The sequence below is a fragment of the Hipposideros armiger genome, unplaced genomic scaffold, assembly GCF_001890085.2.
Source record: "Hipposideros armiger isolate ML-2016 unplaced genomic scaffold, ASM189008v1 scaffold_31, whole genome shotgun sequence".
NCBI lineage: Eukaryota > Metazoa > Chordata > Mammalia > Chiroptera > Hipposideridae > Hipposideros > Hipposideros armiger.
In genome coordinates this window covers 4,403,659-4,420,557 of record NW_017731381.1, presented here as the reverse complement: position 1 = coordinate 4,420,557, position 16,899 = coordinate 4,403,659, and the positions used below count along the sequence as shown (strand labels likewise).

Sequence of the window (16,899 nt, the reverse complement as noted above, 5' to 3'; positions counted from 1 at the left end):
CTTGCGAAGTCCTGGGTCTCGCTGGGACCACATGATGCGGATGGGTTGGCTTTTTATCACCTCAAAGTTCATTGTGTCCAGTGCCCGCTCCGCTGGACGGGGAGGGGGGTGAGAAGGTGCAAGTTATGGGGGTTTTCTTTCCCTGAGCCCCAAGGTGCTTCATTGGGAGCCCCTCCCCAAAAGAGCCAGTCTCCGGGTCTCACTGGAGATAAGAGCCTGAAGGCTCAGGAGGGATAAAAAAAATTAATGTGGGGGCCAGCCAGGTGGCGCAGTTGGTTAGAGTGCGAGCTTTACCGGTTCGATTCCCACATGGGCCAGTGAGCTGCGCCCAAGCTGAGCTGCCAATGGGCGGCTGGATGGCTCAGATGGTAAGAGCGCGTGCTCTTAATAACAATGTTGCCGGTTCGACTCCCACATGGGATGGTGGGCTGCACCCCTCCCCGCCCTTCCGCAACTAGATTAAAAGTGGCAACTGGACTTGGAGCTGAGCTGCGCCCTCCACAACTAAGATTGAAGGACAACTTGACTTGGAGCTGATGGGTCCTGGAAATACACAAAGTTCCCCTTCCCTAATTCTCCAACACTGTTCTCTTCCCCAATTCGCCAATAAAATCTTTTTTTAAAAAAAGAATTAATGTGTATGGTGTTCCTCCCACTTTCCAGTTAGGATCTAATTCAACACGTCACCATAGACACATGAGCAAGGATTCCTATCCCCATTTTACAGAAGGAAAAACTGAGGCTCAGAAATGGGAACGATCAGTGGCAGAGCTGGGTCTACTGTGGTCTCTAAAGCACACTGAGTAGACAAAATTGTAAAGGAGGGTCCCTGTGACAAAGGGTGGCAGCAGTTTGAGGAAATTAAGGCTCAGTGGTGCTGAGCAGCAGAATTGAGATTCGATCCCAGGTAGTAGGGTTTGAGGGGAGATGAACATCACCTCTCTGAGTTGGTTTCTTCACCTGTAGAGATGATGATAACATTACCCACCCTTCCACATCCAACAAAGGGAGATAATATCATCTACCTCCAGCGTGTCAGACAGGCTGAGGATTAAATAAGGTATGCAAGGTGCCTTGTCCTTTGTGCCTGGCACAAAATAGGTGTTTGGGAAATGTGGTGTCTGAAAACTATGACTGTCCTCCTGCCACTGCTATGGCCTGTCCCCTCCCAGCTAATATGCTGTCTCCTGCTTCAGGGAATCCCCTAGGTTGAGGCATGGTGGGGAACTGTGCAGACCTCAGTGGAGCACATTTCAAGAAGTCTGGAAGTTTTCCATCTCGTCCTGCCATGAACACCCAGGGGCAAAACCCCTTCTCCTCTCGGGAGCTCAGCGTCCCCATTTATGAAGGCCGCTAAAAGGTCAGGTCGTGCAGGGCTTGGAGGATGATGGAAATGGCAATGGGTGGGTAAAGCAGAGAGAAGGGGAAGTCTCCCTGGAATCCAGCTCAGTCACCCACCGGGAAACAGGCAAAAAGACCCCAGCAAACCCCCAGCTCAAGAGAACTACCCCCTCCCCGCCACCATCCACCCAGGAGACCCAGAGTAAGGGCGCCCTCTTTTGGATTGGCGGGGTCAGGCCTTTTTGGGTTGTTTCTAGTCTCCCTGAAGGCTATAGTTACTATTCCTTTTCTTAGGTTCTTCACTTATTGAACCCTTACAATGTACTGGAGACACTTCATAGACACAGTTCTCCCTTCCTTCCATGCTGCTAGGGAATAAGTCCTAGCCCCATTTCACAGAACTCCTCCTCAAGCTCCCTAGTGACAGAGATTGAGCAAAACCCGGTGCTCTTACCCTTCATTCTCTCCACTCAACACAAGTGTGGACATACCCATCTGGCATGCTCTAGTCAACCCTATCAGCTCTGAGAAACCGGTTGTGGAGCCTGGAGTGGAGGCGGCTTTTCAGGGCTCCCCAAGGAGAAGGTGCCTGGTGCAGACCTCATGTCAGGCTGCCCAGAAAGGACCGAGCCCCAGGCTCAGCCCTCCTGGCTTCCTCACACTCATCACCTGTGTCCCCTTAGATATCTTCCTCACCAGGTGCTTTGAATTTCTCATCCTCCCAACCACTCTATCAGGCAGGTCTGATCCCCCCTTTTTTTTCAGATAGGCAACTGAAGCTCAGAATAGTTGCATAATTTGCTCAGTCACACAGCTGCTGGCTTTCTAATCCCAGGTTGGCCAGACCCCAAAGCCCTTGGCTGTTTTCACTCAGCCTTAATACCTCCCCTCTGCAAAACGGAGCCTTAGTAAAACATACAGCCGGCACACACTAACTGCTAGTTTCTGCCTCAGGGGCCTCTGGGGGGCAGGGTCCCTTCCATTGCCCTGTATCTCTGAGCCTGTTTCCTTGGCTGCAAAACGGAAGATGCAGCCAGAGATGAAAGCGCGTACGGCCGAGATGCCGTCGGCCCGTCCCCCTCCTCCGGGGCTCACCGTCGGCCGGCTGCTGGAAGTTGACGTAGGCATAGCCCAGCGAGCGGCGGGTGGCCACGTCGCGGCACACGCGGATGGACAGGATGGGGCCGGCAGGAGAGAACTTCTCGTAGAGCATAGCTTCCGTCACGTCGGGGTGCAAGTCACCCACGTAGAGCGAGGCGAGCGGGAAGCCGGGGCCTCTGGCGTTCATGGTGGGCGGCAGCGGGGGAAACAAGGAGCCGGCCAGCGCGGCCCCGCGCGCGTCACCCTGGCGGGAGCTAGACATCGGCGGGCGCGCAGGGGGCGCGGGGCTCTCCCTCCTGGGGCCGGCCGCCCCTCCCTTTACCGCCCTCGCCGCCCCGCGGGCCAATTGCCGGCGCTGGGGCCCCTCCCCGCTTCTCACCTGGGACCCCTCAGTGTTCTAGAAGTCTCAGGTGGGCGGCATCTCTGACCCCGTCTCCGGGGAGAGCCCTCACCTGGTCTGGGGTAGGGCTGCGAAGTGCGGTGGAGCTCCGGCAGACCTGGGTTCTAATCCCGTGTCACTGCCTTTCTGGGCCCGTTTCCGTTCTGTCAACTTCCTCTTCGCAAGGATTGGAGACTGCATCCTGTGCGTTGCACGTAAAAACGGGAGAATTCGGAGCCAGATGACCAATTTCAAAGCTTGTCTACCAAGCCACCTGAAAGGTGTCTTTTTATCATTAAGACAGCCCGGACCCTGTCGCACCCTTCTAAAACTCGCTTTGTGAGTTGGGACTGAAGGCTCTGTGAGTTGGGACTGAAGGCTCAGTGAGAATTTGGGACCACTAAGGCCTTCCTTGACACTGGCTTATATTAACACCTTTCTGTGGGGTTATTTCCTGCCCACCTCTCTCTCTTAAATCCATTTCACCTGCAGCCAGGAAGGTTCACCGTTACTTGTGACCCAGCCTCTATGGGACCAGGCGACCTAACAGAACAAAAAAACAAGGTCTTAGCAGTGGCCCCAAGCTGAGCATCAAGTCCCCTTTAGTTTGCGGCCTCAGTGGGTGGTGTAGTCATTTGTAAATGACAATACATTGTGGGGTGTACTTCACAGGCCTCTCAGGGACTCTCCCAGTTTTCTTGCAACAAAGCAGGTAGGTTCCCACTGCCCTTTGGTTGGGTGTGACTTCAACAGGTGGGGCAGCTCTGGAACCAGGAGCAGGAACTAGTCTGCCTGCCCAGCTTATTAGTAGCCAAGAAAGCACCAACCAATTCTAATCTTGGGGTAAAAAAAAAAAAATACCCCTATCATTTTTTTCTTTGTGTGAGTGTGGACAGTTTTAGAAGAGCAAATCCCATTAGGAAAGTGCTGCAGGCTACCATAAACAGTGTGGGGATAGATGACAGAGGCTGGCATAACCTTGGAGATGACCAGGCCGTATGCAACCATGTCTTGGTTACATCTCAGGGTTTAAAAAGGAGTGGGGTGCGGAACACGACTTGAATGGAATGCAAAAACTGTCTGTACCAAATCTTAGAAGCCCCAAAAGACGTAACATCTGGATGCTTTGTTATGGAAGTTGGATAGGCTCTGTCAATTACTGGTAATCTCTTCCCCTTTACGACGCTTTGACTTCTGGATCTAAAGCAGCGGTTCTCAACCTTCCTAATGCCGACCCCTTAATACATACAGTTCCTCATGTTGTGGTGACCCCCAACCATAAAATTATTTTCGTTGCTACTCTACAACTGTAATTTTGCTACTGTTATGAATTGTTACGTATCTTGTTGTTTTCCGATGGTCTTAGGCAACCCCTGTGAAAGGGTCGTTCGACCCTGAAAGGGGTCGCGATCCACAGGTTGAGAGCCGCTGTTCTAAAGGATGGCATAAAGCTGTTGTCTACCTTTACAGAGTAGAGCCACCAAGTGTGATAAAAAAAGTTAGCTAGTTCTGGTAGTAGTGATAGAGATGGGCCAACACATCAATTCACAGGCAACTAACTGATAAAATTTTTTATTTCACGTTTGAATTTGTACACTTATTCCTGATTATTCCGTGTAAGGTGGAAACTAGAACTGTTTAAAGGACATACACAAATCTAGCACATCAATAACCGGGGATTTTTTCTTTTTTGCTATACTATTTTCACAACCATGGGGTGTGCTTGCTAGGCAATATAACCATCACAGAAGCAAACGTGAGGCAGAATACTGGTAAGGAAAAACAAAGCAAGAAAGAGCTACCAGATATACAGACAGGCTCGTTCCACATTCACTACTGCATTTTCAAGCGCCAAGTATTTAACTGCACATTTTTGTTCAGCTAGAAAGGAGGGTTTTTTTTTTGTTTTTTTTTTTGGTTTGTTTTCATCAGTGCATGAATGTTTTTTTCTTATTTCAGCAGATGGACAAACAGATGGACACTACGGCTACATGGAATGTTAAAGGGAGGGGAGGATACTGTGAGACTGGTAGGCCTGGGTGTTCTTGATTCTTCCTATTGCAGCGTTCATGCGATTTCCCTGCATAATAGGGTCTTGTTTAAACACGTCTGTGAACTTGGCTGGATGAGTACAGTTGGGAGATCTGGTGACAGGTGCTAACAAGCATTATCAGGGCTGGCTGTAATACAGGGAGGAGTCATGAGTATTTAAAAATACTTTTTTGATTCAGATCTTGGTATGACTGAAGAGCAACCACCATGCTGCGAACTGGAGGAAGACAGAGCTGTGCTGCTGGAAGCTCTTCTCAACTCTGAAACTAGGCCTGCTCACCAAGGTGCTCACCAACTTCACTCTTCACCCCCTCCAGGCCCCCTATCCCTGCTCATATAGTATTCAACTGTGGACAAAAGACAAAGGAAGTCCAAAAGAAAAAAAAACTGCAAAGCAGAAGGACAGAAATTTAAAGATGGAAGAGAAAACCAAAGACAATAGTAAAAAATGACAGTGGGAAAGAATGTTCAGATTTCAAAATTTAAAAGCCCCGAGCTAGGAAGACCCCCCAAAGACTGAGTACTCCTCACGTGAAAGGCAATCTCTGCAGAACATTATTCTTAAAGGTATCACCCAGGAGACAGATAAGGCCATTCATAAGCTACACGGCTTTTCTTCTTCTTTAGCTCGTGGTTACAAAGAAAACAGATTCTACTACTGAAGCACAAGTCACAAATTAGTAACATATTGCTGTAGGAAAGGGGTTTCAGTCACGTGTGTTATGTGAGCACTCGACCTTCTCATGGTGCCATAACCCAGCTATCTGCCACAAAGAATTTCAATTTCAGGCTTTGAGTTTCCTCAGAGGAAGACACTATGGACATCTGCAGTCATGAACTCTGGAGTGGCAACAGTCCAGACTGGTCAAGTGTCTATAAGCCTTGAACAACAGGCAGAACTACTGTGAATTACCATCGAACTCGAATGCGAAATGATAGGTGTCTCACTCCAAGTCCCAGCAACTCAATATAATCTATAACTTTCTGTACAACTTTACAATGGAGCTGTATTTCAGTGACTGTTTTGATATCAGATTAAACTTTCCCAAAAGGTACATGTAATTCAGGTCTATTTTTTTCTACCAGTAAGAGTTCTGCTTAGTTACAAAACCCCATAATCACAGTGTTCAGTTTTTAAAAAAATTAAACACACAGTAATCCTGTCAATATTAACCAAAATCAAACCTTCAGAATGCCGTGGCATTTATGTGACCAATCTGAGTTTGAAATACAAATACTAGCTGTTTATCCCATAGACCATTTTTGCTAGGCTGAGGCTGTGAAAAATCGAAAGTCAACGTACGATTCTTTTTTTTTTTTTTTTATCGCACAAAGGGACGTATGTGGAGGGTACAGAGTGACACTGAACAGATCACGAAGCACAATTGACATTAGTTCTCTCCCTCCCCAGCATCTCCTTCATCTCCCTGGTTTTCCGACGTCCACAGCTGCAAGAGAAAAACAGAGCTATAATCAAAATTTACTCAGGGAGGTGACCCAGTCGGTAGTATCTTAACTCACTCAGCTGATTAAAATTCTTACTGTATTGCTGCAGACAGTGATGACTGCAAAGGTCAAAATTTTAGCACTCATTTAAAAACAGTTTAACAACTGAAAATTTTAACTGTACTTAAAAGGTACAAATCCCCTCTTGAATCTTGGGCAATAGTGATTAGGTAGCTGAATAGACTGTAAACCCTCCAAAAGCTGTCATTAAAATCAGGAGTACTTACAGTGAGATTGTCCCTAAGCAACTGCATGATCAGGGTGCTGTCTTTGTAGGACTCTTCATTCAGTGTATCCAATTCGGCAATTGCTTCATCAAATGCCTACAACAAAGAGCCGTTAGAAAAGTCACAGGTTCTTTGAACCAAGTTGAGCCCAATTTTTTCTGCTAATGAGTATCACTTCTCTTCCTGTACAGTACTCTAGGCCATTCTTATCTTGTTTGCCAGTTGTTTCAGCAAACATATAATAAATGTTTACAAAGCACCAACCAACAGTGTCAAAATTTCCTAGAGAAGAACTTGACCTAATAAGTCAGCAGGTATTCCTGTTAATACAGCACATTCATTCTAGGCAAATTTATGTAATTTTTAAATGACCAAAGACATGTCTAGTAACTTTTTTTTTTAAACTATAAATCAAAAGGTCTGGATACAAGGGATGAAGGGAGAACAGAAATTCACACCACTAAATCTGATTAAATGATGGAACTTTGAGAATTCATTTCACACACCTTTTCCAAATTAAAAGAATTTTTTTAAGTAAAAGTGTGCAGGTTGAATGACTACAAAAATATGTAAAAAAGGCCACTGGGTTACCAAAAGAAGATCTGGAGGTAAACCCAAACACAAAGAAATCATGGTCCCATTTCTTTCATTTCTAGCCGTTAACTTCAAATCGTGGTACAAGGAATACAATAAATATATCATGGAGGCCTACAGCCCAAAGCTTGGCAAGAAACAAGCTATTATACCTTCACCCTGAATTTTCCACAACCACCCCTACATTAAGCAAACAACAAAAAAATTAGCAGGTGTTGAGAAGAAATCAAAAGTAATAGATCTGTATTTATTTCATAAAAGATATACTCCTATTCCAAGAAAATCTTCAAAAAAGTCCAAGGCAATGAGTAATATTCAGGTAATAAAAAGAAGTTATTAAAGAGCACAAACACTGTTTTACTAGGATCAGAAACCACAGGGGGTCTTTCTCACCGTTTTTGCCAGGCTGCAAGCCTTCTCAGGAGAGTTCAGAATCTCATAGTAAAAGACTGAGAAATTCAGTGCCAGGCCAAGTCGAATTGGGTGTGTAGGCTGCATTTCTTTCTTACTAATTTCAAATGCTTCCTGGTAAGCCTGCTGGGAGTTCGACACAGTGGCTAAAAGATAAAAAATACTAAAGGTTGGGATCTTTCATAGGCTGCATCATATACTGGACTGCTATTAAATTGTTTTACCAAACTAGGCTGGACTAAATGACCTATGAAATGAGAGCTCAGTGTCTCCAACATTTGGTTAACAATCATTTGTTAAATGTTTGTTCTAAGGTAAGTACTACAGTAAATGCTTTGGGAGAAAACAAAGACCAAGTCTATCTATAAAGCAGGTAAGAAATACAGAAATAACCTTAAACAAGGTAGGACATGGAAAACAATATGCTCTAGTGGAAAGATCACGGACTTCAGACCCAAACTCGAATTCCCAACTCTATTCACTAGGTGTGTGGCTTGGAATAAGTGACACGCTTCATGAGCCTTGGCTTCCTTAGCAGGAAAATGGACAGACTCCCACCTAAACTCCTAGGGTTGTGTGTGAATGGAGGAGACTCTACAATACATGGCACAGAGTAGGCACTTAATAAAGCATAGTTATTATCACCATTACAGTAATACATGTATGTGATAAAAGAAATGCATCATTATTTACTGTGGTGGTCTCACGCTATCAAATTTTTTCAAGTCGCACCTTTAAAGAGAGCGCCTCGGATAATCCTCAAGATAAAGATCTCTTTAAACGCACTGCTGCACCAGACTTTTAATGCCCTCCCTATCGTCCCCTTACATTCTGATGTGTCAGCCCCCAGGATCCCAGCTGTCAGTCTTTTAGATTCTGAGCACTGTGATGTTAGTGGCTACGCTGAACAGACAAAGCAAAAACTGTTAAAATTATTATGAGAGAAGACTGGGTCCACTACTGGTCAAATTTCTTTTTTAAAAAAATGTTACTTACTTTGTTTATTGTCTCCAGATGCCACCTCAGAAAGATATCTAAAATAATCGCCTTTCATTTTCAAGTAGAACACCTTACTTTCTGGTTGTGTAGCATTGGGAATAAGATATTTGTCCAACAGCTCCTAAAAAATGATTCACATTCTGTTAAGAATCTGGAAATATTATTTACAAGGTGTTAAAACTATGTTTGAGATTCAAGATACATACTACCACTTCTAAATTTTTTTGAAGATTTAAAAAAACGTATTTTTCATCCAAAGCTTTTAAATGGTTGTTAGCCCAGGTCATAAGAGCAGATGCCTGTTTTCTTCTGTTAAAAATCACTTTGACCATCCATAAGGGGTTGATTAAAGTAGAGCCATACAATGGAATGCTATACACAGGCTTTAAAAATGACGATGCAGACCTACACTGATAACATGGAAAAGTTCTCAAAAGTCTTGAGTGGAAATAAAAAATGCAGATTATAAATACCACATGAATCCCATTTTAATATTAAAATATATATGTGTACACACACAAAAATATGTAAGGGGTAAGTCTGGAAGTATATGTATCACTGTTAATAATGGTTCTAGGTGACAGGATTACAAATGATTCTTACTTTTTAATTTATACTCTTCTGCCATATCCTTTAAAAAAAAAATTAATGTGTATTGCTTCTATTTTAATAGAGAAAAATAAAACTTCCCATCTTGGTAGGAAAAGGGTGATAATAGAGCAACACTGCCAAAAACTTAAATTTAGCATCAATCAGACCTGGGTAGAAATCCCTCCTCTGCCACTTACACTATCTGTATGACCCTAGACAAATGACCTCATGACCTTGAGCCTCAGTTTCCTCAGCTCTCCAACTGGGAAGCACAATAGCCATCCTTGTGGTGTAGTTATGAGGAGAAATGAGCTCACGTACATACAGTGTTTAACATGTTGCCTGGCACGTAGTAAGCACTCAAAAAGTAGCTACTACTATTATTAATAATAAATTCCTTTAAACATTTATGCTTACAACAAAAGCAGTTCTGAAGGAGTCCAAGCTTCGTATACAGAGCAATATTTTCGAAGAGTTGTTTTAGAATGTGGCATCCTGAAAAACTGGTTAAGAGGCAGTAAGTACCATGCTTCTCTTCACATTCTTTCAGATACTCTTAAGAGCTGGTCTGCATTCTCAGGAATTATGGAGCTTTCTTGCCCTTGGAATGCATGCCATACTTCATCTGAATACCAGGTGGACCTAACATTCAGGAATTAGCGCACCATTAACAAACCCCCAAATTACCAACAGGCACCAGATTTAGCCATGACATCTTACACCATGAGTTGAACAAAAAGAGCAGCTCAGTGCAAAAGCTTAGCTATAAGGGGGTGTACTCAATCAAAGTGAGAAGATGCAAGGGGCAGTAGTCATTTTAATATTCTTTGCAGACAGACACGGTGTAACTTCTTATGGGTTAGGGAGGAGACTGCCTGATGGCTGAATAAGCTTTGCACAGGTTTTCAAAAGAAAGGTGTCATGGACAGTAACTCGGAGAGGCAGCCAGCAGGGGAGGAGATAGATCCACAAGTGTGAATTCCTTTTCCCTTCAAAGCAGCCCTCACCGTTCATTTTTACCTGATTTCACCTGGAAGAAAAAGAAAGTTCCCAGTGGGCTCAGGATGTGAGGGAAAGACAATATGATCATGAGTTGCTCTAGGATATGCACCCCTCCCATCCAACCCCAGATGGTGGCCCAGAGTGAACAGGAGAGGGGGATCCCCAAACCACTGTTGATTTGGCTTTGGAACGCAGGCCCGAACTGAGCAACGTGGCTAACTTTCAGACAGACAAAAACAGGACTCTATACGATGCGGGAATGACTGGGGAGGGGATGAAAGGCAGTTCAGCCTTTTGCTCCTGTTCCCCTCCTGGAGGTGACATCACCATAGACTAACACATAAAATAGCCTATCTGCAGTTGCATCTGTCTAAATCCTACCTATCCGGATGGACTCAATTTCTAAAGAAAAGATGGAAGGATGCTGACTAAATGTTCCTGTTTTTCACAGGTCTTTTTGAAGGGAGAGGAAGGTACCCCATAAGTGATAAGCAACCTCTGATCAACTAAGAGGTGAGAAAAATCACATCGGATGCTTAAAAATCCATAAGCGGTTTGAGAGTTTCCATTTGTATATTAAATTAATACTATTTGGAAATCATTGTTTAGAAGGAAAACACTGGTCTCTCACCAGAACATCGTTGCAGATGTCCTGCAGTTCTGCCTCTATCTTCTCACGGTATTCTTTGCCCATCTGCTGCTTCTTCTCATTCCTCTCTGTTTTCTGTTCAATGCTGGAGATGACACGCCAGGAAGAACGGCGGGCGCCTACCACGTTCTTGTAGGCAACAGAGAGCAGATTTCTCTCTTCATTGGAGAGTTCGTGCCCCTGCTCTGTGACTGCCTTCATGGCTGCAGCCATATCATCATAGCGCTCAGCCTGCTCGGCGAGTTTGGCTTTCTGTACCAGCTCACTTTTATCCATGGTCATTCCCTAGAACAAGAGGAAGAAAAAAAGGAAGAGAAAGCAAAAGTCAGACTTCAGGGCCCAGGAAACGCATGTGTGAATCTTCTTCCAACCCATCTGGAAAGAAACATGCCTCCATGCGAAACATCTATTTCCAGAAGCCAACTCAGCAACACAGACCAGGAGGACCTGCAGGATTAGGTGCCTGGGTTCTTTGCCAAAGTCTTTTTATTATTTTGGTCAATTAATTTTCCCAACAGTCTTACAGAGTAGATATGTTCACAACAATGCCTCCCTCCTTTCTCTGAGATGAAGAAATGGAGGCTCAGCAAAGGCACGGAAATGTGCCCAGGGCAACTCCAATAAGATATGGTAGAGAGCTGGAGCTCAAGTTCCAGTCTGTCTCTAGAGCTTTTGTTTTCTTCCACTTCCCTAATCTGCCTCCTCAATACACACACTGCATAATAAATATTTCTTTAGATATTTATGCTAAATATATGGCCTTTACTTTTTTCAAGAATTGTCTGGTTTTGTCCCCATATTATATGGAAAAACATCTTAATTGCTTCAATCAATCTTAAAAGATATGACTACATGTTTTATTTGACAGTGGCCCTCAAGCAGTAGGTACCTAAAAATTAGGCGCCATTTTTACCATATCTTCTGTAACTTGCTAAATTTGTTACAAGGACATACTATAGCATAAACGCAAGGCAGACAGATTTGGCTCCATCTAACAACAGCTCTGCTACTTACAAGTGGTATAACCTTTGTCAAACCACTTAACCCCTGAGAGCTTAAGTGCTGAAGACACTCATATTTTTTGGAGCCTATACCATGTACAAAATTAATGCCTGCTATTTGTATATAACGCTGTGAACTTTTCAAAGCATCTTCACGTAGATTAGGTGGTTTATTCCTGACAACAGCTCGTGGAGAGTTGGTAGTTTTCTTATTCTCCACTAAGGAAACTGAAGCTCTACTGTAATATAAGCACATAAAAAATATACTATTCATCATCTTAAAATTATACACTCTCAGTATGTCTAACTTTCTTGACCATAAAGTCTTTCAGATCAGAACACTATCTCCATCATGAAATAACCCTACTTCATTGTTCCTAAAAGTGAGAAACAGAAAGAAGCCAATTTTCAATCAACTTTTGAAACTTTCCAGTCTATAAACTAATTCAAAGTTAGCAGTCACTTAGTGGCCCACACCAAAGTTCATAAAACAGCACCTGTCCAACTCTACATAGGAAAGATTCCAATTAAGAAAGTGCTGGCCAAAAGCCAACTCAGAGCTAAGCCACCCAGGCAGTATTATAAACAGTAATGAGTACAAAGCACTAACACTGCTAATGGGTGCCATGAAACTCTCTGGCCCACTAGGCCCCCCAACTAAGACACACCCCGCCTCCTCCCCTTCCCAAACATTAAAAGTTAAATCATACCTCTCCGGAAGAATCCTGACCACTCCTTGGGACCTCCCAAATGTATGCACCCTATTTCTCAAAATAAAATGTGACCTTTCTGGTTTGGGGCCAACTATTTCCAGCTTTTTAGAGATCACTGCAAGAGCTCTTGGAGATTGAGAACCATCATGATATGGTAAGACTGAATACATGGCCTAAAAAAAATATCCATCTGTTTAAAAGACCCCCTCCCCCACAACAAAAGCCATTGCTAAGTGTCTTGATGCCTACTGCTTACATAACTTTTGACTTATATAACATGGATTTTGAAGCAGCTAGACCAATTTCAACAGGAAATGGGTTACACAACACCCAGCAGTTTGGCGGAAGGCAGCAGACAACGGAGAAATTAAATTGTTCCTATTTCTACATCTACAATAACCTCCCATCCATAATCTTTCCCTAGTCCCACTGCTTTCAGTTTCTCATTATCTTTAGTTTCCTTCATGTCTTTGCTTTCAGACCCACTCTTAAAGCTCTGATCAAGTCACTCCCTGCTCAAAAAATTTTAACGTCCTCTACTGCCAATAATAGAGTCAGATTTCCTCCCGTCAGTGAAGGCTTTCCAACTATCTTGCCCAGGTTTTTCCCAAAACATGCCTTTCACAAGTATGTACTTCGGTCAAAATGGTTTTCTTACATATAAAGTGTGCTTTTCTGTCTTTGTGTCTTTGCTTACCAAACCACTGCCTCTCCCTGAAATGTCCTTTCCCTAGATGGCAAAGGCCGGCTCAAATGCCACACCCTCCACGGAGCCTTTCTTAAGCTGCTACGCCTGAGCTGCCTAATATGATGGCCAGCCACTAGCCACACACAGCTAATGCCGCATGTTTAAATTGTAATATTTGGATATGTGGAGTTGTATTTTAAAATGTTAAAATTAATTTTACTTGTTTCTTTTTATTTTTTAAATGTCAGCTACCTGAAAAATTTTATTACATGTGACTCATGTTCTATTGGACAGAGCTACTCTAAGCTGAAAACATTCTCTCAAAGCATCTATACCTATCTTAACGTCCTATCACATGTTTTCAGTACTAAAATTATTTGTTTATATTCCTTAAGTCCCTTACTACACCATAAACTACCTTAGGGCATATCTTCCATAGCACCTTACACACAATAGGTATGAATAAAAATATCTGCTGAAAGAACAGATCCCAAAATGAAAGAATAGCAAAACTGCCACTTTGGTAGAGTTCTCTCTTCTCACATAATTCATGAGCACTTTAAATCCTCATGATGTTTGCACCTCATTCCTTGTACTTTTGGAACCCTACTTCAAAATTACTTAGTCATGGCTCCGCCCTTACTCAGTAACTTTCAGTGGCTCTTCTGGCCACTCTACCAAATCCAAACTCTACCTGGCTTTCAAAGTCCTTTGTAACTTGGCTCCTCCAGACCCGGTTAGGCTCTCTCATCCGCTATTCTCCAACGTGTACCTTTCTCCCAGGCTGGACATCACTGAATACCCTATAAAATTGCTCCTGTATAATAGTCTTCCCTTATCTGCGGTGTTGCTTTCCACGGTTTCAGTTACCCATAGTCAACTGTGGTCTGAAAATATTAAACGGAAAATTCCAGAAATAAACAATTCTTAAGTTTTAAATGGCACGCCATTCTGAGTAGTGTGATGGAATCTTAGGCTATCTGGCTCCGTCCCACTCAGGACGTGAATCATCCCTTTATTCAGAGTATCCATGCTGTAAGACGCTCCCTGCCCGTTAGTCACTTAGTAGCCATTTCGGTCATTAGATAGCTTATCAGACAGACCACATTCAAATAACGTTTTATTACAGTATATTGTTATAATAGTTCTACTTTATTAGTTACTGTTATTAATTTCTTATTGCGCCTAATTTATAAATTATAAACTTTATCACAGATATGTATGTATAGGAAAAAACAGTATATATAGGGTTCGGTACTATCTGCGATTTCAGAAATCTACAATGGTGTCTTGGAACAAATCCCCCAAATGTTAAGGAGGAACTACTATAGTTCCCTTCATTTAGATTGCTCTTTTTTTTATTTCCTGCCTATGCAAACCTCCATCCATCCATCTAGGGCTAGAAAGCATTCCCTGCCTACGAATCCAAATATACTTATAGCCTACTATACAGTCTAGGGCAGCGGTTCTCAACCTGTGGGTCGTGACCCCTTTGGGGGTCAAATGACCCTTTCACAGGGGTCGCCGGGTACTCGTATGTGGGCGTTATCTGCATGTGGGCCTGGAGACGGATAGAGGAGCGGTGTCTCAGTTCCTAAAGCCATCGAAAATATGTGTTTTCCTATGGTCTTAGGTGACCCCTGTGAAAGGTTGAGAACCACTGGTCTAGGGCATCTTTATGCCCACATTCTATGTGTTCTATGGTGCAGATGATGAGTAGTATACCATTTACAAACAGTTTCACATGTGTATGTTCTCAAAGGAAAGCTTTACATCTGTTCCTCATTTAATACCTAAAACAGTGCCAATCAAATAAGTGTCTATGAATTTTTTCAACAAATCTTCACTGGGAGAGCAGAGAGAGCACAGGCTACCTACACGAGGTTTGGCAGAAAGGCAACAAGACAATGTGTAAGACCTGCCACCACAATAGCCACGTGAGTCAGTGCAATCTCAGTCTTCCAATCTGTAAATTGGAGACAACAGAATCTACCACAGAAGAGGTGCTGTCAAGATGAGGGGCAGGAAATTAAAGAACAGTAAATAAGGAAAAAAAAAATTTTTAAATGCATAGTGCAAAACAAATCTGAAGTACTATTATTCTGCTCACAGTACCTATACATTCCTGTTTTAACCCACAAAATGTGAGCTTGGATTTGTTTAAAAAAATACAGAACCCATGAGAAGGAAAAGCAAGTCTAGATTAATCCTGTACAGGAAGTGAATATATTGTTAAATTCCTAGATAAAACTCTGCCCCTCAATGTCTTCAAAATGGGCACAAATGTTAACAATATTCATTAGTTCCTAACTGAATCTTCTAGAGATGCCAAGTAGTGATGATACATAATCAAGACTTAGTTCTGAGACTTTGAACCAAAGTTCCACCAAGCTAAACATCAGCAAGAGAGCTTTTATTTGCCTCTTAAAAAGCCTTAAGAGATTGCAGTTTCATCAGGCCTGGCACTCACCGCACAATCAAGATACCGGAGGAGAAAATTTTATTAGCGGCTGAAAGGTCTAACCCTGCAGTGGGCCAAAGGACTTCCTTGTACCTGGCAGAGAGCAGGAAGACACTGACACGCTCCAGGACAGGAATTCTCCAGCATAGCCACATCATGATGGCTGTCGAGCTGTTCAAGGCCACTAGATGCAACACTTTTAAGAGGACAATCTAAATGTCCAACAGTGAGGGGGGTGGTTAAAAGAGAGAGAAGGGCCGGCCGAATGGCTCAGTTGGTTAAGAGCTCGCTCAAGAGTGTGGTTCGAGTCCAAGCCCGAGCTGAGCAGCCGCTGAGCTGCCAACAGGTGGCAGGATGGCTCAGCTTAAAAAAAAAAGAGAGAAATGGCCATCAAAAGAAGGGAGTTAATGTCATAGAAGTATTTGTTAAAGATACATAAAGAAAAGGAGGAAAAAGCTGAATAACAATATTTCATTTTTTGTAAAATGTCCCCTAAAGAAAGGACATTATGAAGAGTAATTCTACAGCTACCCATGAAATAATAGGATTTCCTTCAAATAAATGAAACCCCAAATCAGACAGTAAATGCTGAAATAAGAGCATCTATGAAACAACCTAGTCCCTCCTTCCCAACTCTCTGCCCAAGGAGTCTTTTTCTAGCCAGGGTCAGAATACTGAGGTTGTTTCCCAGTGGCCAGAAGCAGACATCCAAGGGTAAGGAAAAAGTGGAAAATAAAAGACTATCCATTGTTAATCCATGTTTTCCTAAAAAAGCATTGTAAAGGAAGAAAAGAGTTGAAAACGACAACTGTGGCTTTTTGAAGTATTAACTTTCACCCATGTTTTGTTTTCAAGGAAAAGAACACCCTCAATTTAATTGAGTTTAAGAATTTGTTAGACGTTTAAAATTATTATCTATTATCACTTGTCAGCACTACCAAAGCTCTAATATAAAACACATATGATTGGGACCTGTTATTAGGAAAGCCCTACACACAGTAAATCTCAGCTTCTAAAAAGAAAATTCGGTGATTTTAAAAATAACTTTTCTGAGGGCCGGCCGAATGGCTCAGTTGGTTAAGAGCTCGCTCAAGAGTTTGAGCTCTGAGCAACAGCGGTTCGAGGCCAGCCCGAGCTGAGCAGCCGCTAAGCTGCCAATAGGTAGCAGGATGGCTCAGCTAAAA

At 43.1% G+C, this 16,899-nt stretch overlaps 2 protein-coding genes across 2 annotated transcripts in view; both read right to left on the bottom strand.

Annotated features, from left to right (window-relative positions):
* The window catches only part of PABPC1L (poly(A) binding protein cytoplasmic 1 like), a 34,900-nt gene extending 32,176 nt beyond the window's left edge, over window positions 1-2,724 (bottom strand). The window contains exons 1-2 of the mRNA XM_019636906.1: window positions 2,437-2,724; window positions 6-92 (exon numbers count right to left, since the gene is read on the bottom strand). Coding sequence (XP_019492451.1) covers window positions 6-92; window positions 2,437-2,704 — 355 coding nt within the window. The 5' untranslated portion in view covers window positions 2,705-2,724. The remainder of the gene's footprint in view (window positions 1-5; window positions 93-2,436) is intronic.
* Window positions 2,725-4,377: 1,653 nt separating this feature from the next.
* YWHAB (tyrosine 3-monooxygenase/tryptophan 5-monooxygenase activation protein beta) overlaps window positions 4,378-16,899 on the bottom strand; it is an 18,935-nt gene continuing 6,413 nt past the window's right edge. The window contains exons 2-6 of the mRNA XM_019637102.1: window positions 10,835-11,137; window positions 8,608-8,731; window positions 7,594-7,757; window positions 6,607-6,702; window positions 4,378-6,321 (exon numbers count right to left, since the gene is read on the bottom strand). Of these exons, the coding sequence (XP_019492647.1) occupies window positions 6,265-6,321; window positions 6,607-6,702; window positions 7,594-7,757; window positions 8,608-8,731; window positions 10,835-11,134 (741 nt within the window). The 5' untranslated portion in view covers window positions 11,135-11,137 and the 3' untranslated portion in view covers window positions 4,378-6,264. The remainder of the gene's footprint in view (window positions 6,322-6,606; window positions 6,703-7,593; window positions 7,758-8,607; window positions 8,732-10,834; window positions 11,138-16,899) is intronic.